This window comes from Prinia subflava, chromosome 8, assembly GCF_021018805.1.
Source record: "Prinia subflava isolate CZ2003 ecotype Zambia chromosome 8, Cam_Psub_1.2, whole genome shotgun sequence".
Lineage (NCBI taxonomy): Eukaryota > Metazoa > Chordata > Aves > Passeriformes > Cisticolidae > Prinia > Prinia subflava.
In genome coordinates this window covers 15,794,986-15,817,358 of record NC_086254.1, presented here as the reverse complement: position 1 = coordinate 15,817,358, position 22,373 = coordinate 15,794,986, and the positions used below count along the sequence as shown (strand labels likewise).

Here is a 22,373-nt window from a genome sequence, read left to right as displayed (position 1 = left end):
GGGTTCACAAGAAAAAAAGATTTTTTTTTAGGAAAAAGAAAAGGATTTGAGTGGACAAAGGAAAAGGATTTTTGTACACAAATTTGAGATTTTGGGGGCTGTAAATTTATTGGGAATGGGCAGAGGCAGCTGGGGGAGAGCTCTGAGCTCTGATTTTTACAGCCCAACCCGGGGAGCTGCTCCTGGAGGAGACTCTAATGGGGCCTTGGAATTTGGAGATGACTCATAAGAGGACAAAACAATCCAGTTAAGTGATTTGAGGTCTTAAATAATCTCTTCAGCAGGAAGGTGAAGAAAACATGAACTCATGAGTAATAATTGGCTCTCCTGGAGTGCTAAAAGTGCAGCGCTGGGGCTTGGCCAGGGCTCAGCTGATCAATAACATCTCTGCTCTTATGAATGAAATTTATTTGACTGGACTGTAATGCTCTTAGCAAAGGATTATTGGGATTGCAGTTCTGACTTGGGATTCTTGGGGTGTCCTGTGCATGGCCAGGAGCTGGGCTTGATCCCTTTGAACTCTGTATTCTGTGATAAATTCATTTTAGTTCATCCTGATGGATCCCTTTTAACTCAGTGTATTCTGTGATAAATTCATTTTAGTTTATCCTGATGGATCCCTTCTAACTCAGTCTCTTCTGTGGTAAATTCATTTTAGTTTATCCTGATGGATCCCTTCTAACTCAGTGTATTCTGTGATAAATTCATTTTAGTTCATCCTGATGGATCCCTTTGAACTCAGTCTTTTCTGTGATAAATTCATTTTAGTTCATCCTGATGGATCCCTTTGAACTCAGTCTTTTCTGTAATAAATTCATTTTAGTTTATCCTGATGGATCCCTTTTAACTCAGTCTTTTCTGTGATAAATTCATTTTAGTTTGATCCTGTTGGATCCATTTTAACTCAGACTCTTCTGTGGTAAATTTATTTTAGGTTGATCTTGATGGATCCCTTTTAACTCAGTCTTTTCTGTGATAAATTCATTTTAGTTCATCCTGATGGATCCCTTTTAACTCAGTCTTTTCTGTAATAAATTCATTTTAGTTCATCCTGATGGATCCCTTTTAACTCAGTGTATTCTGTGATAAATTCATTTTAGTTCATCCTGATGGATCCCTTTGAACTCGGTGTATTCTGTGATAAATTCATTTTAGTCCATCCTGATGGATCCCATTTAACTCAGTGTATTCTGTGATAAATTCATTTTAGGTTGATCCTGATGGATCCCTTCTAACTCAGTGTATTCTGTGATAAATTCATTTTAGTCCATCCTGATGGATCCCTTTTAACTCAGTCTTTTCTGTGATGAATTCATTTTAGTTTGATCCTGTTGGATCCATTTTAACTCAGACTCTTCTGTGGTAAATTTATTTTAGGTTGATCTTGATGGGTCCCTTTTAACTCAGTCTTTTCTGTGATAAATTCATTTTAGTTCATCCTGATGGATCCCTTTTAACTTAGTCTTTTCTGTGATAAATTCATTTTAGTTCATCCTGATGGATCCCTTTTAACTCAGTGTATTCTGTGATAAATTCATTTTAGTTTGATCCTGATGGATCCATTTTAACTCAGACTCTTCTGTGGTAAATTTATTTTAGGTTGATCTTGATGGGTCCCTTTTAACTCAGTCTTTTCTGTGATGAATTCATTTTAGTTTGATCCTGGTGGATCCCTTTTAACTCAGTCTTTTCTGTGATAAATTCATTTTAGTTGGATCCTGATGGATCCATTTTAACTGAGATTTGTTTGTGAGAAATTTATTTTAGGTTGTTTTCTGGTGAGTGCTGTGTTGCACCTCAGCTGTGTCTGGGGTTGTTTTTTGGGGCTGCTTTCTCTGCTGTTCCCCACAAGTCGCCCAAGTGCCCGAAGTTTGATGATAACAGAGAAGAAATGATCCTTGCTGCCCAATCCTCTGCTCCCTGGACATGCAGCCTGCAAAAATGAGAGTTTTCAGTCCCAAATCCACAGGGTGGGAATGCCTTCCTCAGCTTATCACCAACTGGAGATAAGAACTCACTGCATCCCCTCCTTCCCCTCTGCCAGAGCACAGAATTTGCAGTTCTGCCTGAATTTTGGAGAGGTTTTTCAGCACTGCAGGGGCCTCCTGCAGGTGTTACAGACCTCAGGATTTTCCTGGGAAGCCACTGGAAGTGCAGGATTGAAGCAATGCTATCAAATAACCTTAAAAATAATCAGATTTAGAAAGCCTCAAGGCAGCTGCCTCGCTGTGCCCTTCCCTGTGCCTGGCAGTTTTCATTACACTCGTGATGAAAACACCTTTTTCTCAATCCCTGTTTGTTTTTTCATGGGGCTCCTGTTTCATTCCAGGAGGTGAAGAGGAGGATTTTGCTTCCCCTTTGCTCTGTGCAATCCCAGACAGCAGCACAACCCCTTGCTCCTGGTCCTTGGAGGCATCACCTCCCGTTTCGTTGTTATTTTTTTGAAGTTTTTGAGAAAATTTGGGGTTTTTTTGTGCATTGGGGGTGAAAATTAAAATCCCTGAAAATCAAGCCTTGTGTTCTGAGCTCAGCTCTGAGGAAGGAGTTGCTTGGGAAGCGTCTCAGTGACAGAAACAAAACTGCTGCTCTTTTGTGGCTGCTAAATTCCAAGATATTACAACAGCTTCCTTCCCTTCAAAAAAAAAAAAAAAAGCCAAAAACGCTTTTTTTTTGGCCTTTCCCTGCATTTTTGTTCTTCCTGGCTGCGTTTGCTTGGCCCGAGAGGCGTGTTTGTGTCCTGACACACGGATGGAATAATGGAACAAATCCTTAAAAGTGGCTGCAGTGACAGTGGCGGTGCTGGAGGAGTAAACAATGATGTAGCAGTTCCACGAGCCCAGGGTCACGTCCAGTTCATCCCCTGTGTCTGCACTTCTTCGGGGTAATTTGCACTTCGTTTCTAGTAGACATTTGGCTTCCTGTTTTGGCTTTGTTTTGTCCCATTCCCTGCAAAATCCATTGCTCCAGGACACCCAGATCCAGCAAGGATTGGCAGCAAGGGAAACTTGTGCTGGGCTCATCCTCCCTCCTCTGCCCAGAGCCAGCCTTCAAATCTTCACTTTTATGACGCTAAAAACACCCTGAAAATTCAAAAAAACCCCCCCAAACCGTTGCAAAACATTTTGTTCCGAGCTGCTGCTGGACTCTCTGAAGTCCCAAGCGAGGCAGGCAGAGCAGCTGCTCTCGCTGTGGATTATCCCTTTCCTCTCAACTCCAGCCTTCATTTCCTTTCCCCTCCTTCCTGGGAGGAACAGCTGCGCCTTTGGAGCACGGCAGGAAACCGGTGAATTTAGAAATCTGCCTCTTCCTGAGCGTGCCAGCCCGGCAGGGACGGGCACAGCCCCCTCTGCTCCTCACCCTGCCAAACGGGGCTGGGGCAGGAGCTGCCCCTGCCCTCCTCCTGCCCCAGGAAATGTTGATTTTTCCTAGAGAATCGTTCTTGGGTGTTCATGTTCATTGTTCCCTGAGAAAGTGTCGTTCTTGGGTGTTCATGTTGATTATTCCCAGAGAATCCATCGCTCTCGGGGTGTTCATGTTGGTTATTCCCAGGGAATCACTCTCGGGGTGTTCATGTTCATTATTCCCTGAGAAAGTGTCGTTCTTGGGTGTTCATGTTGGTTATTCCCAGGGAATCACTCTCGGGGTGTTCATGTTCATTATTCCCTGAGAAAGTGTCGTTCTTGGGTGTTCATGTTGGTTATTCCCAGAGAATCACTCTCGGGGTGTTCCTGTTGATTATTCCCAGAGAATCCGTCGTTCTTGGGTGTTCATGTTGGTTATTCGCAGAGAATCACTCTCAGGGTGTTCATGTTGATTATTCCTAGAGAATCACTCTCGGGGTGTTCATGTTCATTATTCCCAGGGAATCACTCTCGGGGTGTTCATGTTGATTATTCCCAGAGAATCCGTCGCTCTTGGGGTGTTCATGTTGATTATTCCCAGAGAATCACTCTCGGGGTGTTCATGTTGGTTATTCCCAGGGAATCACTCTCAGAGTGTTCATGTTGATTATTCCCAGAGAATCCATTGCTCTCGGGGTGTTCATGTTGGTTATTCCCAGAGAATCACTCTCGGGGTGTTCATGTTGATTATTCCCAGAGAATCACTCTCGGGGTGTTCATGTTCATTATTCCCAGAGAATCCGTCGCTCTCGGGGTGTTCATGTTCATTATTCCCAGAGAAAGTGTCGTTCTTGGGGTGTTCATGTTGGTTATTCCCAGAGAATCACTCCTGGGGTGTTCATGTTCATTATTCCCAGGGAATCACTCTTGGGGTGTTCATGTTGGTTATTCCCAGAGAAAGTGTCGTTCTTGGGTGTTCATGTTCATTATTCCCAGAGAATCCGTCGCTCTTGGGGTGTTCATGTTGATTATTCCCAGGGAATCACTCTCAGAGTGTTCATGTTCATTATTCCCAGAGAATCACTCTTGGGGTGTTCATGTTGGTTATTCCCAGGGAATCACTCTCGGGGTGTTCATGTTGATTATTCCCAGAGAATCACTCTTGGGGTGTTCATGTTGGTTATTCCCAGGGAATCACTCTCGGGGTGTTCATGTTCATTATTCCCAGGGAATCCGTTGCTCTCAGGGTGTTCATGTTCATTATTCCCAGAGAATCACTCTCGGGGTGTTCATGTTCATTATTCCCAGGGAATCCGTCACTCTCGGGGTGTTCATGTTGATTATTCCCAGGGAATCACTCTCGGGGTGTTCATGTTGATTATTCCCAGGGAATCCGTCACTCTCGGGGTGTTCATGTTGGTTATTCCCAGGGAATCACTCTCAGGGTGTTCATGTTCATTATTCCCAGGGAATCACTCTTGGGGTGTTCATGTTGATTATTCCCAGAGAATCCGTCGCTCTCGGGGTATTCACAGTGCTCGGGATCCAGAGCTCCTTTCTGATCTCTCACCTGCCTGCTCACCTCGCTGCAATTTCTGATATTTTTTATCTCAAGCCCTTTCCTAGAGGACCGGGGTGTTTTATCACAGAATTTATCACAGAATTTGAGCCGTGGTTTGCTGTTATCACACCTTTTTCTTTCTCTGAGCTGCTCCAAAAGACAATTTCAAACACGTGGCTTTGCACCATGAAATTTATTTCCCTCACTTATCAGGGCACTGAAGATAAACTCCATTATTTACATACTACAGGTGCCTGCTGAGGTGAAAATGTTGCTGTTGTTAGATTTCATATTATTAATTTTTAATTACATGGGAAATGAAAATTAAAAGCTAAATTTGCAAATCCATCTCTTCAGCCACATATTGAACTCTTTGATAACAGCATGGGTGAATTTATATCAGTAACATGTAAATAATGGAAGTGTTTGTAATTATTTACAATGAGTTATCCAAAACATGATAAAAATATAAAAACAATCACTATTCACCCAAGCTCCAAAAGCATTACAGAGATGAAAAAGTCCAAAAGTCTTCCCAGCCTTCATTCATCTCCTCTCTGGGAGCAGCAGAATATTTTAATTCATTTATCCTCACTCCCCCAGTGGGATCCAGAGGTGGTGGTGGCTGACTGGGAGCCTCTGGAATATCTGGAATATTTTCATTTATCCCCGCTTTTCCCTGGATTGCTCCAGGCTTGGAGCACCACTCAGACTTTGAGTTGCTGACGGGATAATTAAAGGGATAATTAAACCTTGAGGGAAGGACTGTGAGGAGTCCCAGAACAACTTCTCCAAAATTCCTTTGCTGGAATTCCCAAAATTCCAAATCCTCTGCCCCTGAAACTTGTTCTGTGCTCAGAACTTTGTGCCTGCTCGTTATTGATTTTAATTTTCTGGTTGGGGATGTGGACAGGCACCAGCAGCTGAATTAACAAAATCATGAACACAGGAATTCCCTTTTCCTTGGTTTACCAGGATTTTCTCTTACTCATTTGTGATTCCTTCCTCACTGAATTTAAGAAATCCCAGGCAGTTTTCAGGGAGGGTGAGTTCATAAACGAGTAATTATTTGAATTTTAGTAATTATTTGAGTAGCAAGTGTTGAGTTTTTAAAATCCAAATTTTAATGTGACTTTTGGACTATTAACAGGGAAGGATTCCCTTGAGGAGCCCAAGTCTGGGTGCTTGCAGAGTTCTTGGCACCTTAAAGAACTTTTGAATTAATTCAAGGGTTAATGAGGTGATTTGTAGCTCGTGGCAGCGCTGTCACTAAATCTAAACCCGAATCATTAAACCCCTGTTAAGGTCTCTTTCTTTTTAAGCTTTTATTTGCTTTTCTTATCAACAGAGGGTTGGGAGAGGGGAGGGCTCTCCCTTTGAAGGCTCCAATCCCGCGGGATGGCAGCAGGAATTCCAGCTGAATTCCAGCTGCAGAGAGAAGTCAGGGAGTGAGGATGGATTTGGGAGCCTCTTTTCCCTCTGGGAATTCCTCCCATCCCAAATCCATCCTCACCCAGGCAGGGCTGGGTGCTCCGGGTGAGAATTCCCAGAATTTCAGCCCTGCCCAGCACAAGGGGATTTCCCTCTCCAACTCCCACCAAACCCTGCCAGCAGAACTGAACTCCCAATTAAACCTTAATAATACTTTTCTAATTTTAATCTGCGCTGGTTTTGTCGCTTATTAGGCTGGAGGTGCTAAAGAGGAAGGGGTTTTTTTTAAAAGGGTAAAAAATGAAATGATAAGAAATGGTGTGGAAACTGCAAGGCAGTGAAAAAGGTGTTATCACCAAATCTCTGCTTCCTGTAGGCATCAGATATCTGGGGTTTTATCAAACGGACACTCCACCCTTTTATTATCGTTCTGGCAGTCCAGATTTCATCTGTTAAAAAAGACATTTTAAGAAAAACCTTTACAGTGGATTTAGGTTGGTTTACAGTGCCAAAATTGCCAAACTTCCCAAAAGTTCAGCTCACAAATTTGTAATTTATTCAGAATTTTTTAGGCAAGAATTTCAGTAACCTAAAGTATTGAATTCCTAATAAATGCTTCATTTAATTCCCATCTGCATATTAGAAATCTGTAAGAAAACTGGATTTGTATTGTAGGGTTTTGTTTCTGTCTTTATTTATTATTTTTTTAATTGTGGAACTTGAATCTCTCCCTACAAACACAGTTGTGTGTCCAGCAAATGGTAACCCAAATGGAAAAATGAACATGTTTCATATAAATTATACATTTTTTTGTGATTAAATTGGATTTTAAAGAAAAAAAAATTAAGATTTGAAGTTAAGTGGAGTAAGAGCAAGGCTGGTGGAAGGAAAAATACAGATTCCATTTGGATCTGGCGTTTGGGGAACATTTCTTCAGAACAGGAAAACCAAGCAGAAATAAAGTGGTTTAACAAGCAAAAGCTGTTACCTTCCCAAAAGCTTCCTTGGGAAGGAGCTGGGATATTTAACAATATTTTCAGCTGTCAGGGAGCTGCTCTTGGCCACATTACAGAGCAATGGAAAATACGTGGTTCATGAAATTAATAAATCTGGTGAGCACTCAGTGATTCCTTATCACCCTTCCCTGTCGAAATTCATCCAGAATCCAAATTGTACTAATTGAATCCAACCCCAGGAGATAACCCTGGGGCTGCCCCGAGACTTGTTAACATTTCCAGAGTAATGGGAATTTTTCCATTAAGAAAAGGCTTTTCCTTTTTGTTGTTTTCTTTTAAAATCGAAGCCCTCTCCAAACCTCACCCCAGCTGTGCCATGTACCTGCTCCACCTCGCAGGGTGGACGGAGAGGAAAATGAAATTTCATTTTAGGGACAAAATCTGTTTAGCTAAAGGGTGGGGAGGCCCTGGCACAGACTGCCCAGAGAAATTGTGGATTTCCCATCCCTGGAAGTGTCCAAGGCCAGGCTGGACCAACCTGCGATAATGGAAGATGTGGGGTGGAATTAAAAAATATTTCAGGTCCTGCCCCAAACTTTTCCACCATCATAACGGAAGATGTGGGGTAGAATTAAAAAATATTTCAGGTCCTGTCCCAAACTTTTCCACCATCATAACGGAAGATGTGGGGTAGAATTAAAAAATATTTCAGGTCCTGTCCCAAACTTTTCTACCACCATAGTGGAAGATGTGGGGTGGAATTAAAAAATATTTCAGGTCCTGTCCCAAACTTTTCTACCACCATAGTGGAAGATGTGGGGTGGAATTAAAAAATATTTCAGGTCCTGTCCCAAACTTTTCTACCACCATAATGGAAAATGTGGGGTGGAATTAAAAAATATTTCAGGTCCTGCCCCAAACTTTTCTACCACCATAGTGGAAGATGTGGGGTGGAATTAAAAAATATTTCAGGTCCTGCCCCAAACTTTTTCACCACCATAGTGGAAGATGTGGGGTGAAATTAAATAACATTTCAGGTCCTGTCCCAAACTTTTCTACCACCATAGTGGAAGATGTGGGGTAGAATTAAATAACATTTCAGGTCCCGTGCCAAACTTTTATTCTGCATTTTGGTGCTGCTTCCCACCGAGGTATCTCAGAGAAACTTGCAGCTGAGCAGGAAAAGCTGAGCTGATTTCACTGCCGATTTCCTGCTGGAATGACAGCGAGGCCCCGAGTTTCAAACCAACTTTGGTCCCAGCTGGGAGGCGCTGGGGACACGGACGCGCCCTGCTCACGCTTGATCCGCACAGATTGCGAGTGGCAGCTGTTGATGGGCTGCAATAAAGGCCGAGCCTGGGGGCTGCTCCCTCCTGAAAGGCAGCAGCAGAGCAGAGCAGGCAGCCCCGTGTGCTGATGGATGAGAGCAGCGAGCAGCAATCCCTCCTTTGCTTTTGGCACAAATCTCCAGCGCTGTTTATCCTCGCTAAAATTAATGATGCGGCTCCCCGGCTCTTGGGGTCGCCTCATTTCCAGCACAAAGACAAATGCTGCTGACCTCCCTGTCCCGAGCTGCTTTGAGGTGGGAATATCCTGAGAAAAACCCCAAATCCGTAAAAAAAACACCGAGCCACCCCCTCCTCCCTGGGTGCCTTTTGGAGGTTCTTGAAAGGAAACCAACACCTGTTGAAATAGTTACTTCAGTGTTTGGCCCAAATCCCAAACAAGGCGCTTTTTTATTATTTTTTTTTATTTTGCTTAACAACAAAAACATATGCAGAGGCCAGGGAAAAAGCACAGCTAGTTCTGATATTGTGCTTTTTGTGCTCTGAGTTGGAGGGGCTGTGACTCATTAAGTGATACCAGCAAAGGGTTTCTCTAATTTCACATCTTGCTTTAGGAATTGAGTGGCAAAATATTGCACAAGAAAAGCAAAGGGGCCTTTCCTGCTCCTTGCATGGGATCTTTCCGAGCCATTTGATAGGGAAAACTGGGAATATTTTATAAATCTTCGGGCTGAGGGGATTATCTGCCTTTTTTTAAGGAAAAAAACCCCTCAGCCTCTTTGTGGGTGGTGTCTTGTGCTAAGAGCTGAGGCCTCGGAGCTGTTTTCCCACCTCAGTGATCTGGGATTCTGTGTCCCGTGGAGAGGTTTCATCTCCACGAGTCCTCTCCTAAGTCTGGGATTCGTTTGGTCCCTCAGCTCGAGCACAGAGATTTTAACTGCCTGTGCAGCTGGAAATTGGTGGCTTCTGGGGGAGATTCTGTGAATAGAAGGGATTTGAGTTTTCTAGGAACTGTTTGAATGTCAGGAAAATGCATGAGCTGGCCTCGGGGTGAGCTTGTATCAGGGACTGTTTTAAATATAAAAATCCTCCCTGGGCTGGAATTCCCAGAGCAGCTGTGGCTGTCCCTGCATCCCTGCAGTGTCCAAGGCCAGGCTGGAGCACCCTGGGGTGCTGGAGGTGTCCCTGCCGTGGCAGGGGTGGGATGAGATCATCCTTAAGGTCACTTCCAGCCCAAATCACTCTGGAATTCTGTGCTGCTCCCCCGTGGATACTCCCCAAAGTGCTGGCATGGAATAAACAGGCTGGGCCTTCTCTCTGCGTCCTGCCTGGGTGCTGGCAGTGTGGGGTGGGCACTCTGAGATCCCCTGAGCTCACCTGAGCTCCCCTGAGCACCCCTGAGCACCCCTGAGCTCACCTGAGCTCACCTGAACATCCCTGAGCTCACCTGAGCACCCCTGAGCACCCCTGAACATCCCTGAGCTCACCTGAGCACCCCTGAACGTCCCTGAGCTCACCTGAGCACCCCTGAGCTCCCCTGAGCTCACCTGAATATCCCTGAACTCCCTGAGCACCCCTGAACATCCCTGAGCTCCCCTGAGCACCCCTGAACATCCCTGAGCTCCCCTGAGCACCCCTGAACATCCCCGAGCTAACCTGAACTCCCCTGAACACTTCTGAGCACCCCTGAACTCCTCTGAGCTCCCCTGAACATCCCTGAGCATCTCTGAACATCCCTGAGCTCCCCTGAGCCCCCCTCAGCATCCCACATAAACACCAGAAGTGTCTCCAGCTATGGGCAAACACCTGGAATGTTTTCCTGGAGAGCAGTGCCTGGAATCCAGTGGAGCTTTGCCCACCATCCCCTTCCCTTCCACGTGTCCCTGTCCCACAGGGAGTCCTTGGTGGTGCTTTGATTATTCTGTGGCTGAAGGGGTTTTCTGTGAAAACCTCTCTGTCCTTTGTTTGAAAACCTGGCTCTGCCTTTTCCTTGGAAATCTCTCCCTGCCCTTTCTCCAGGGCTTTTCCTGCTGCAAGAAACTTGTGGAGAGGGTCAACCCTTCTTTGTAACAGCTGGATTGATGCCTTTTAACGATTTCCATTCTCAGTGATCACAGTGTCAAGTTGTGCTGGTTAAAACAGATAAATTTGTATTTTCCTCCTCCTTTTCTTTCAGCTACAGCTGCAGAAAACCCAATATTTGCAACTGGGGCAGAGCCGTGGCCAGTACTACGGGGGGTCATTGCCAAATGTGAATCAGATTGGGAACAGTGCCATGGATCTCCCCTTCCAGGTGAGTTCAGAGGGTTTTTCCTTGGATTTGGTGATCAGTTCTGTGCTTGGTGATGAATTCTGTGTCCTCCCAGGCAGCTGCTGGTCCAGGAGTCAGCACCCTGGTTTAAAAATTCCTCAGGGGGTTTGGGATATGTGAGGATTTTTTTAATATTGGTTGAGGTTTTTAGCTCAATTTTCAGAGATTTTAGCTCTCCTGTCCCTGGTGTGAGAATTTGGGGTCAGGAATACTCAGAGAGATGCAGTTCCTGATGAAATCTGGGAAGGTGCTGTAAATTCAAGGCAAAATGAAAGGAAATAAAGGTGATGTTGGGAGCTGGGGGTGGAGGGGTTGATGTTGTGTGGGAGGAATTTTGGGAGAGGAGAGGAGCAGTGGGACACAAGGTGGTATCAGAATAATCACTTTTCTTTGGGCTGGCTAGAGGGGAAATGTAGGAATGTCCTGCCTGGGTTTTGTGCCTCCAGGGATGATGCACCTTGAACAGAAAATCAGAGTTCCAGGTGAATATTTTGCTGTTTTGAAGCATCTTTGGGCAGAGGATGTTGTCCAAGGACATGATTAATTGGTGGATACTTTGTGGATTCCTGATTTCCACATTTAGTTGATTTAGAGTGCTCAAAATAATGAACATTTCTGCCTTGGTTTTCCTTTTTTTGAGCAGTCACAGTCACAGTTGAGCTCACGAGGATGTGGTGGGAAGGAAATTTTGCAGTTTGTGGTTTTCTGATGAAGGCTGCTTAATAAAGATGGAGAAACTCTTGCTGACCTCGTCTAACTGCTTCTCGAAATAGGTGCAGACAGCTGAATTTGGGCAGGTTAAAAGCTTGAATCAAGAGGAGAGGCAAAAGTCTATTTTAATCTTTAATTCTTTGGGGAATACAGAGCAGAGGTTTGTAGTGAAGTCCTCTGTTACTCCACAACGTCTGCTCTGCTCAAGCTTTTCTCTTTTGTTAAAGAGGTTAAGAATTCCTTTTTAACAATAATATTTCACTATTTCTCTGCTTGATGGCCATCACTGCTGGTTTTTACCTGCACTGTTTTAATCCTGACTGCTGAAAAGAGAATACTCAAAAATTTATGAATGCCTGGAGGAAGAGACACAAACCATCCTTAAACCCCGGGGTTTTCTATATTTTTCATTCACACACACTAAAAAAAAAAAACCCAACCAAACCAAATCGATGTTGTTCCAGATAACAAACGGTGACAAGCAACAAAACAACCCCACGTGTTTGTAGCAGTGGGGAAAATCCAGGTTTTTCCAGTTTGAAGCTGGAAGCACAACTGGGCTGACGTGAAGGCAGAGCCTGGGAGCGTTGGTGTCTGAGCATCTCCTGCCTCTTTGATTTGCAGCACAACGGAGCTCTGGCTGAAGCCTTTGGAGCAGTTCCTGTCTCTTTGGTAAACAAGTTTTTAGGTTTGTGCAAATACGTATTTAGGAGTGGCCCCTTTGCCCAGGTGGATACGTATTTCTGCACTGCCACGCACAGGATTTATTTGGTTCACCCCCAGCTCCACAGGACTGCAGGGCTGCCACACAAATCCAGGTTTTGCCGTGCATCCCAGCCTGGAACACGCAAATAATTCCTGTGCAGACTCCCCGGACTTGCTGTTATGTGGTTATTTCTGATTTTTGGGGGGTTTATTTGGTGCAGACAGTGGATTATTCAGCCTTGGCCTGTGGTTCCGGCAATCTCGGAGCATGTGCACTCCTGCATGTTTAAATCCTGGGGAAGGGCAGAATGAATTCCCAAATCCTGCTTGGCACCACGAGGCACCAAAATCCCACCCAGCAGTAGGGACCACTCCTCCTTCCCCCTCACCCGCCTCACCTGGGTTTATTTCCTGATAAATCCTAAAAGGACACTTGGAGAGCACTGAGCTTTTTCCTTCCTGTCTGTATTGAGCTGTATTTTTTCATAGTTTAGGGGATTTTGGGTCTGGTCTCAAACCCTGGAATGGTTTTCAGGGGAGTGAAACCCTTTTACTTCTTCATTTTCCCAGATAAAATCAATGCTCAGATTTATTGACTTTTTAAATCCATTTTTTCCTATAGTTAAATATATGCCATGCAGAGATGGGAGATTTTTATCCAGGATCATTGTCCTGGAGTTTGGCCCTAAATAAATTTTATAGGAAGGTTGCTGAGAGAAGCCAGACCTGGTGGAGGTGATACCCATTTCCTCAGGTGTTTTTTGTTTCCCTAAATTCAGGATTCTTTAGGGATCTTGGTTCCTGCATTACCCCAAAATCCCTCTTTCCATAAACTGTAGCCCTGAGCTGGGACACATTCCATGTTTATTTGGGCCACTGCTGCACTCAAATGAGATTTTTATTGTGTTTTTAATGAGGAAATTGTGCCAAAAAAACAAAGGTAAAAGCCTAAAAAATAGCTGTTTATACATTGAACCTTTTGTCTTTATAGTTTTATGCTTTGGCCTCCCTTTAAATTCCAGGTGAGCTCTGCACTCCCTGTGCTGATCCTTTTTTAGCAGCTCTGTGCTGATACCACTGACATAGGAAATTGCTTTTCCTGTTGACCTTCCAAGCACGAATTTGCAAATTTTGCTGCCTTTTGGGCTGTAACAACAGAAAAAAAGGAGGAGTTGGAGACCTTTTCTAGCTTTGGAATGATGAATATTCCCACTTCTGTGTGGGGATCGTTGTTCAGTGCTTGCAGCAGAGATTAAAGCATCATGTTTGAATTTAAACCCCTTAAAATTGAGATTCTATTTGAGATTTCTCAGCCAAGTGAGGAAGTGAAGCACAAACCCCATGATCTGGAGTGCTGAGAGTCCTGTAAAAAGTCACTCTGCTCCTTTCTAGTCCCCTGTTGCCTTAAATATCCTGCTGCATATAAAATGTTGGCCCTGAAATGAGAAAATAAACACCACAGCCCCTCTGCAGCTCTGTTAACACAGCCTGTGTGTGCAGAGAGGGTGAGGAGCCCAATATTTGCTGAAGAGAAAAGAGTTTAAAATAGTAGAAAGACTCTTTAAAAAGTTCATACAAACAAAGCCTTTCAAAATAAATGCAAAGCTTTATAGAAATAATCTTTTCAACAGCCAAAGCTGACACTTGGGGGGGAAAAAAAAGCAAAAAAGAAAGAAAAAAAAAAGCAAAAGGGATGAATGTGGAAGCCAGATGGTTTCATGGCTTGGCAGACAGGACAGTGCATTTGCCACGTGCAGCACCTGAATGGAGGAGGAAATTTTGGATTTCCAAACAGATGGTGTTGAGGGACTCAGCAAAGCTGTTCACATTGGCAGGGAGTGCAGGGCTGGGGAGGATTTTTCTCCCTGGAGACCCATAAATTGCTGGTGGAGAACGAGCAGAGATTGACCCCTCGGTACTTCCTCTGTCCCCCCCCAGGTCTGCTCTGGGAAGGGCTGTGGAAAATGTGAAAGTTCCCCAGTTCAGCCTGGGAATTCATCTTCCCTGTCCTTCCCCTGCCATGCTCCTGCTCGGAAATCATCTGCTCAGGATGTCAGTGCTGATAAGAGTCCAGGTGGGATCATCCCAAGGAGCTGAAAATCACTTCAAAACCATCAGACAGAGGAGGAAGGAAACTGCTTTTCTCTTCCTTATCATTCTCTCAGTGTCCCCTTAAAACAAATGTGCTGCAAGGAGGGGTGAGAGGCAGCCCTGGGAGCAGGCAGCGCGTCCTGGGGCATGCTGAGCTCAGCGTGCAGCTCCTCCCTGCATCTGTGCCCTGGGATGTCGGCATGTTCCTGCTGGATGCGCCCTGCATGCTGCACCAAGGGCATGTGGCCAGCAGCTCTGCCGCGCTCCCCGGGGCCGTGCTGGGCCAGGGCAGCTCCAGCATGGCCCCTCCTGCAGGAGGCAGCTTCCCCGAAAAGCTGCCGGAGGAAAAACAAATAAATAACGATAAATAAAGTGACACAAGGTCTGGTTCTGAGCGTGATCCTCAGAACCGCCCAGCCTGGCCCGGCAGCAGGAGGAGGCTGTGGGCAGGCTGGGGCTGTCTCCCCGTGGGTGACCCCCGTTTGTCCCTCGCAGACCCCGTTCCAGTCGTCGGCGCTGGACACCAGCAGGACCACGCGGCACCACGGCCTGGTGGACAGGGTGTACCGGGACCGCAACCGCCTGGGCTCGCCGCACCGCCGCCCGCTCTCCGTGGACAAGCACGGCCGCCAGATATCCTTTGGGATGGGCACCCCTGCCCGTGCTGGGCTCCCCTGCCCATGGTGGGCGCCCCCTGCCCACACTGGACACCCCCTGCCCGCGCTGGGCACCCCCTGCCCACACTGGGCACCCCCTGCCCACACTGGACACCCCCTGCCCGCGCTGGGCACCCCCTGCCCACACTGGGCACCCCCTGCCCTCGCTGGGCACCCCCTGCTCACTGTGGGCACCCCCTGCCCACTGTGGGCACCCCCTGCCCACTGTGGGCACCCCCTGCCCGCTGTGAGCACCCCCTGCCCACACTGGGCACCCCCTGTGCTCGCTGGGCACCCCTGACTGCTGTGAGCACCCCCTGCTCACTGTGTGCACCCCCTGCGCTCGCTGGGCACCCCCTGCCCACTGTGGGCACCCCCTGCTCACTGTAGGGACCCCCTGCCCGTGCTGGGCACCCCCTGCCCGCTGTGAGCACCCCCTGCCCGCTGTGAGCACCCCCTACCTGCTGTGGGCACCCCCTGACTACTGTGAGCACCCCCTGCCCGCACTGGGCACCCCCTGCCCGCTGTGGGCACCCCCTGCCCGCACTGGGCACCCCCTGCTCACTGTGAGCACCCCCTGGCTGCTGTGAGCACCCCCTGCCCACACTGGGCACCCCCTGCCCGCACTGGGCACCCCCTGCCCACTGTGGGCACCCCCTGCCCGTTGTGGGCACCCCCTGACTGCTGTGGGCACTCCCTGCCCACATTGGGCACCCCCTGCCTGCTGTGAGCACCCCCTGACTGCTGTGGGCACCCCCTGCTCACTGTGAGCACCCCCTGACTGCTGTGAGCACCCCCTGCCCACTGTGGGCACCCCCTGCCTGTGCTGGGCACCCCCTGCTCACTGTGGGCACCCCCTGACTGCTGTGGGCACCCCCTGCCCACACTGGGCACCCCCTGCGCTCGCTGTGGGCACCCCCTGACTGCTGTGGGCACCCCCTGCTCACTGTGAGCACCCCCTGACTGCTGTGGGCACCCCCTGCCCGCTGTGGGCACCCCCTGCCCGTGCTGGGCACCCCCTGCCCGCTGTGGGCACCCCCTGCCCACACTGGGCACCCCCTGCCCACACTGGGCACCCCCTGCCCGTGGTGGGCACTCTGCCCCTCTCCTTTAGGGGATTCCTCAAAGAGCTGGGCGTGTTCAGGGTTCAGGACCTCGCAGAAAATGGCTGAAATAACGAGCAGGGCAGCACAGTTGAGTGTGTCTTGAAAGAGCAAAAAGCTTCTAATAAAATAATAAAATAATAAAATAATACAGGAGCAAAGAACAAAGGTGCTCACAGGTCGCACACGCCTGCTGCAACACCCCAGAAATGCACTGAGGAGCCTCCTGCTCTCCCTTAAGCACTGAGCAATCTGGGTGGGTTTTTTGGCAAACAGCCCAACAGAGGATTGCTGCATTTCTGAGGAGTAGGTAAAGAGACCTGTCAGTGTTTTTGTCTTGGCTCCGAGCCAGTTGTGATCAGAGGGGCATAGAAACTTCTGGAGTTTTTCCCTTAAAAGGTCTTGGGGTGGGTGTTAAACCTTTCCCTGTATGGAAGCACCTGGTGGGGTGTGGGGTTCCTGCACTTGTCCCCTCCTCACCCCAGCTCCGTGTCACTGCTTTCCCAAGCTGTGCTCTCACCCATAAACTCCTCCTGTGTGTAAAGTGAGAGTTCAGCTCTCCGTGGGGATAACGATCCCTGAGGAGCTGAGGGATGCTGGGATGAACTGGGGACACCCAGAGGCTCCACTCGGGCCAGAGGTGCCCTGGAAATTCAGTGTTCTCCTCTGCTGGGGTTGCTGCCATCCTCATCTGGCTCTGTCCCACGGGATATCCTCATGTCCAAGCTGGATTTGATGGATCAGTGGGTCAGGAATTGGCTGCATGGATGTGCCCAAAGGGTTGTGGTCACACTGAGTGACAAGTGGCATCCTCAGAGCAGCTTTGGGGACATGGAAGGGTGACACGGACACTGAGATTGGGTGCACCCTCCCTGCCAGCTCTGCATGCTCCCATTCCAACCCAAACCATTCCATGGTTCCCTGCAAGGTCGGGGCTGTCTTGGGGAAATGGAATTTCCCCTCAGAGCTGAGCAGACCCAAGCCTGGATCCTCCCTTGCAGCTCCTCTGCTTTCAGTGCAGGTTGATTCATCCCTCTGGCATTTGGGGATGGCGATGAGCTGATCATTCCTGACACGTCTGAAATCTGCTGGCATTGATGGGGCTGGAGGGGATGTGTGACACGAAGGGTGGAGGCACCGGGAGTTCAATCCGTGCAAAAGGAGGAAGGATTTTGGATTTTTACTGCTCAAACATTACAACAATCCAGAGAATACATCGGGTTGAGATCTTTTTACAGCTCCCCACAGAGAATCTGTGAGTTTAGTGGTTCTGACGGGATAATTGGAATTATTCTTGGGAAAAGATTTCCTGCTGGAGTGGGAAGTGTTGCTGCCTTAACCCTGGCTCACGTGGACAGCTGTCCCTATGGCACGGTGTACCTGTCACCGCCGTCGGACACCAGCTGGAGGAGGTGGGTGCCACATCCTGGGGGCCTGGGCTGTTCTGGGACCCTGCAGCAGCTGGAATTGTGATTTTGGAAATTTGGGGTGTTCTCTGACCCTGCAGCAGCTGGAATTGTGATTTTGGAAATTCTGGGGTGTTCTCTGACCCTGCTGGGATTGTGCCCTTTGAAATTCTGGGGTGTTCTGGGACCCTGCAGGGATTGTGATTTTGGAAATTCTGGGGTGTTCTGGGACCCTGCAGCAGCTGGGAATTGTGATTTTGGAAATTTGGGGTGTTCTCTGACCCTGCTGGGATTGTGCCTTTGGAAATTCTGGGGTGTTCTGGGACCCTGCAGGGATTGTGATTTTGGAAATTCTGGGGTGTTCTGGGACCCTGCTGGGATTGTGCCCTTTGAAATTCTGGGGTGTTCTCTGAGCCTGCAGCAGCTGGAATTGTGATTTTTGAAATTTGGGGTGTTCTCTGAGCCTGCAGCAGCTGAGATTGTGCCTTTGGAAATTCTAGGGTGTTCTCTGACCCTGCAGCAGCTGGGATTGTGATTTTTGAAATTCTGGGGTGTTCTCTGACCCTGCAGCAGCTGGGATTGTGATTTTTGAAATTCTGGGGTGTTCTCTGACCCTGCAGCAGCTGGAATTGTGATTTTGGAAATTCTGGGGTGTTCTGGGACCCTGCAGGGATTGTGATTTTTGAAATTCTGGGGTGTTTTCTGAGCCTGCAGCAGCTGGAATTGTGATTTTGGAAATTCTGGGGTGTTCTGGGACCCAGCTGGGATTGTGCCTTTGGAAATTCTGGGGTGTTCTGGGACCCTGCAGCAGCTGGAATTGTGATTTTGGAAATTCTGGGGTGTTCTGGGACCCTGCAGCAGCTGGAATTGTGATTTTGGAAATTCTGGGGTGTTCTGGGACCCTGCAGGGATTGTGATTTTTGAAATTCTGGGGTGTTCTCCAACCCTGCAGCAGCTGGAATTGTGATTTTGGAAATTCTGGGGTGTTCTCTGACCCTGCTGGGATTGTGCCCTTTGAAATTCTGGGGTGTTCTCTGACCCTGCTGGGATTGTGCCTTTTGAAACTCAGGAACTGAGCTTTGAATCCAACAGGGCTCGTTTGAAATGAGCTTGAAAATTAAGGTGTCTGCAAGTGATACCTGAATTTATTGGTACCTTTTCAAAGGTAAATCCTTAATCTTTAAAAATCCTTAGAAATCTTTAAAAATCCAGGCACAGCCCAAGACTTGGATATTTCTTTGGGTGCAGAAACTGGGCTGGGAATGTTCCAGAGTTAAACTTTTTGAGAGTGGCCTCACCCACAAAGTTCATCCTGAGATGTGTTTGCCATGAAAATTCCCCTCTCCACAACATCCTGAACTGTTCCTTTTCCTCCTCCCAGGCAGGAATGTTTTGTTTTTCAGCCACCACAATAACCAAAGTATGGCTAAACAGCTTTCAAATGGCATTATTTGATGATGGTTAATCTGAACAAAGCAGATAAAACTCTGTTTTAACAAGGGCAACCAATCTATCCTGTGTTCCTCTCAATCCCATTATTGGAACAATTGTTCTTCAAACTTGAACTAATTTGTTCTTCAAATCGATTGTTTCACAAGGAAATTCTGCTTGGTTTCTGCCATACAGAGATTTTTGGGTTTTAATGCACAATATTGAGGTTTTAGCGAGTTGTGTTTATCTACAGAGAGGAAAATTCTGTAATTTAGTGAAGCTGAGAAGAAAAATATTGTGGGTTTTGCTTTCCCTCAGGACAAATTCTGATTCTGCCTTGCACCAGAGCACCATGACTCCAGCTCAGCAGGAATCCTTTTCAGGAGGCTCACAGGACATGCAGCAGAAAAGAGGTGAGCAGGGAAAGGAAAAAAAAAGGGATAAATAAAAGATTTATAACAGTGGAATCCCCACAGATCAGGCTCCGTGTGTTTGTGAGGTTCAGCAGTGCTGGCACTTCTGTGACACCACAGTTGGGTCACATTCACCTTCCTGGGTGCTGAAATCCAGGGAAAAACGACACAAAACAAAGGGAAATTTGTCATTCTTGTCCTGGGGAGGATCCCCTGGGCTGGTGGGACTCCAGTGCTGAGCTCTCAGCACTCCCAGAGCTCTGGAGGAACTCCTGGAGCAGTGCAATTCCCGATTTTCAGCCAGGGACACACAGGGAAGGAGCAGAGGCTTCACCCCGAGGGAAGAACAGAGAACATTATTATTATTATTATTATTTATTTCTCAGGGAACATCCCCAGGGAGGAGCAGATCCCAAACAATCCCTGAGCAGTCCCAGGCTGGAGCAGCCCCCGCAGCTCAGTTCTGGTGCCCTCTGCTGGGCCCTGGGCCTGCTCCAGCTCATCCCGGGGATCCTTTCCAGCCTCCAAATCCCTGATCCTTGGGAAAACTCCTGATTTGAATTTTTAAATTTTTTATTTATATTTTATTTTATTTTATTTTATTTTATTTTAATTTTATTTTATTTTATTTTATTTTATTTTATTTTAATTTTATTTTATTTTATCCTATCTTATTTTATTTTTATTTTATTTCATTTTATTTTATTTTATTTTATTTTATTTTATCCTATTTTATTTTATTTTATTTTATTTTATTTTATTTTATTTTATTTTATTTTATTTTATCCTATTTTATTTTATTTTATTTTATTTTATTTTATTTTATTTTATTTTCATTTCATTTTTATTTTATTTTATTTTATTTTATTTTATTTTATTTTATTTTATTTTAATTTTATTTTATCCTATTTTCATTTCATTTCATTTCATTTCATTTCATTTCATTTCATTTCATTTTTATTTTATTTATTTTACTTTATTTTATTTTATTTTTATTTTATTTTATTTTATTTTAATTTAATTTTATCCTATTTTATTTTATTTTATTTTAATTTCATTTTTATTTCATTATTTTATTTTATTTTATTTTATTTTATTTTATTTCATTTTATTTCATTTTATTTTATTTTATTTTATTTTATCTTTTGCTTCTTTGGCACCTTAAACAACTCAGAAATGTCCTTGGGATGTGGAGAATGAAATTCCAGCTTTGTGATTTTTCTCTATCCCAGGGAGGATTTTTCCCACTGGAATTGTCCTCTTGGAAACCTTTTGGACATCACTTGTGCAAATTGCAAATAATGGGAAAAACCAGGGGTGAAATAAACCCTTCCATGGACATCTTCTAGGCAGAATAAATTGGAAGCCAGAACGTTTAATTATTATTTGGATAGGGTTTTTTAAGTCTCACTCGTTTGTTAATTAATTAAATACAATTTCAAGTATCTTTGGATCTTTTTAACAACAGGTTTTTTTTTCATCCTCCTTGATAATTTAAACTCTGTAAGATTTTCCCAAAGGTTCAACTTCCAATCTGAGAATGTCTCAGTGAGAAGCTGAATATTATTGATTATTAATGATTCCTTTTCATCTCCTTTTTTATTTTATTTAGTTTTATTGCTGACTGTCCCTGGAATGGAAGAAACCACCTCTGATGCAGACAAAACCCTCTCGAAGCAAGGCTGGGACACTAAAAAGGTGGGAATTGCACCTTTCAAAGCAGAGAAATTCTATTTTCTGAACATATTTAGATAAATGAGTGCTTTAGTTACTTTTAATAATCTACTTGAGGAGATTGGAGATTAATTGTTGTGTTTAAAAACAAATAATAACCATTAGATGAGGAAGGATTTTATGTGTGAATGCACAGGCTTGGATATATGAGGAGAAACTCTTGAAACTGAAGATTTGTTCAGCCAAATAAAGCAAAAAAAAAAGATAAATATCTTCTCAGAGCTTACACAGAAACGATTAAATTCAACTTAATAATTGAAATATTTCCCAGACAATACCCTGCCTTTAAATCTCTGTCCCTTCTATTCCAGACTGGGTCATCGAGACCTAAATCCTGTGAAGTTCCAGGAATCAAGTGAGTCCTCTGCAATTTAAAAAATAAAATTTTTTATTTTAGGAGCACTGAGATCTCTAAGAAGAATTGTAGATTGAATATCCATGAATATCCCGTTGCTTTGGAGTTTTCTGGGGAGGTTCTAGGTACAAAACAAGACCCTCTGAGAAAAATGCAAAAAGCATCTTCTTTATAGGATTGCTTGTTAAAAACATTTTTAAAAGCTCAACAGTATTTTCCTCATGAAATGTTCCTGTTAAAACATTTTTAAATGCTCAAAAATATTTTCTTCATGGAATTCCTCGTTAAATAACTTTTAAAAAGCTCAAAAAAATTTCTTTATGGAATTCCTTGTTAAATAAATTTTAAAAAGCTCAAAAAAAATTCTTTATGGAATTTCTTGTTAAATAACTTTTAAAAAGCTCAAAAAAATTTCTTTATGGAATTTCTTGTTAATTAAATTCTAAAAAGCTCAAAAATATTGTATCTATGGATTTCCTTGTTAAATAAATTTTTAAAAGCTCAAAAATATTTTCTTCATGGAATTCCTCATTAAATAAATTTTTAAAAGCTGAAAAAACCTTCTTTATAAAATTTTCTTGTTAAAAGCATTTTAAAAAGCTCAGAAAAAATTTCTTCATGGAATTCCTCATTAAATAAAATTTAAACAGCTAAAAAACCCTTCTTTATGAAATTTCCTTGTCACCTCCATGGTAAGCAGCCCTGCCCAGGCTGGGACATGAATTAATCTCATTTCTCCCCAAATTCAGCATCTTCCCATCGGCCAAGCAGGAATTTTAAAAAGCTCAAAAAAATCTTCTTTATGGAATTCCTCGTTAAATAAATTTTAAAAAGCTCAAAACCCCCTTCATTATGAAATTTCCCTGTCACCTCCATGGTAAG

The 22,373-nt window shown here is 45.1% G+C and overlaps 1 protein-coding gene across 5 annotated transcripts in view; it reads left to right on the top strand.

Annotated features, from left to right (window-relative positions):
* The window catches only part of CRTC1 (CREB regulated transcription coactivator 1), a 51,631-nt gene that overhangs the window by 9,117 nt on the left and 20,141 nt on the right, over nucleotides 1–22,373 (top strand). For 3 of the 5 annotated variants that reach the window (XM_063403442.1, XM_063403443.1, XM_063403446.1), the window contains exons 2-8: nucleotides 10,752–10,868; nucleotides 12,222–12,269; nucleotides 14,889–15,026; nucleotides 17,503–17,564; nucleotides 19,308–19,402; nucleotides 21,015–21,100; nucleotides 21,448–21,491. In XM_063403442.1, the coding sequence (XP_063259512.1) occupies nucleotides 10,752–10,868; nucleotides 12,222–12,269; nucleotides 14,889–15,026; nucleotides 17,503–17,564; nucleotides 19,308–19,402; nucleotides 21,015–21,100; nucleotides 21,448–21,491 (590 nt within the window). The remainder of the gene's footprint in view (nucleotides 1–10,751; nucleotides 10,869–12,221; nucleotides 12,270–14,888; nucleotides 15,027–17,502; nucleotides 17,565–19,307; nucleotides 19,403–21,014; nucleotides 21,101–21,447; nucleotides 21,492–22,373) is intronic. The other 2 variants (XM_063403445.1, XM_063403444.1) reach the window with 1 other exon arrangement.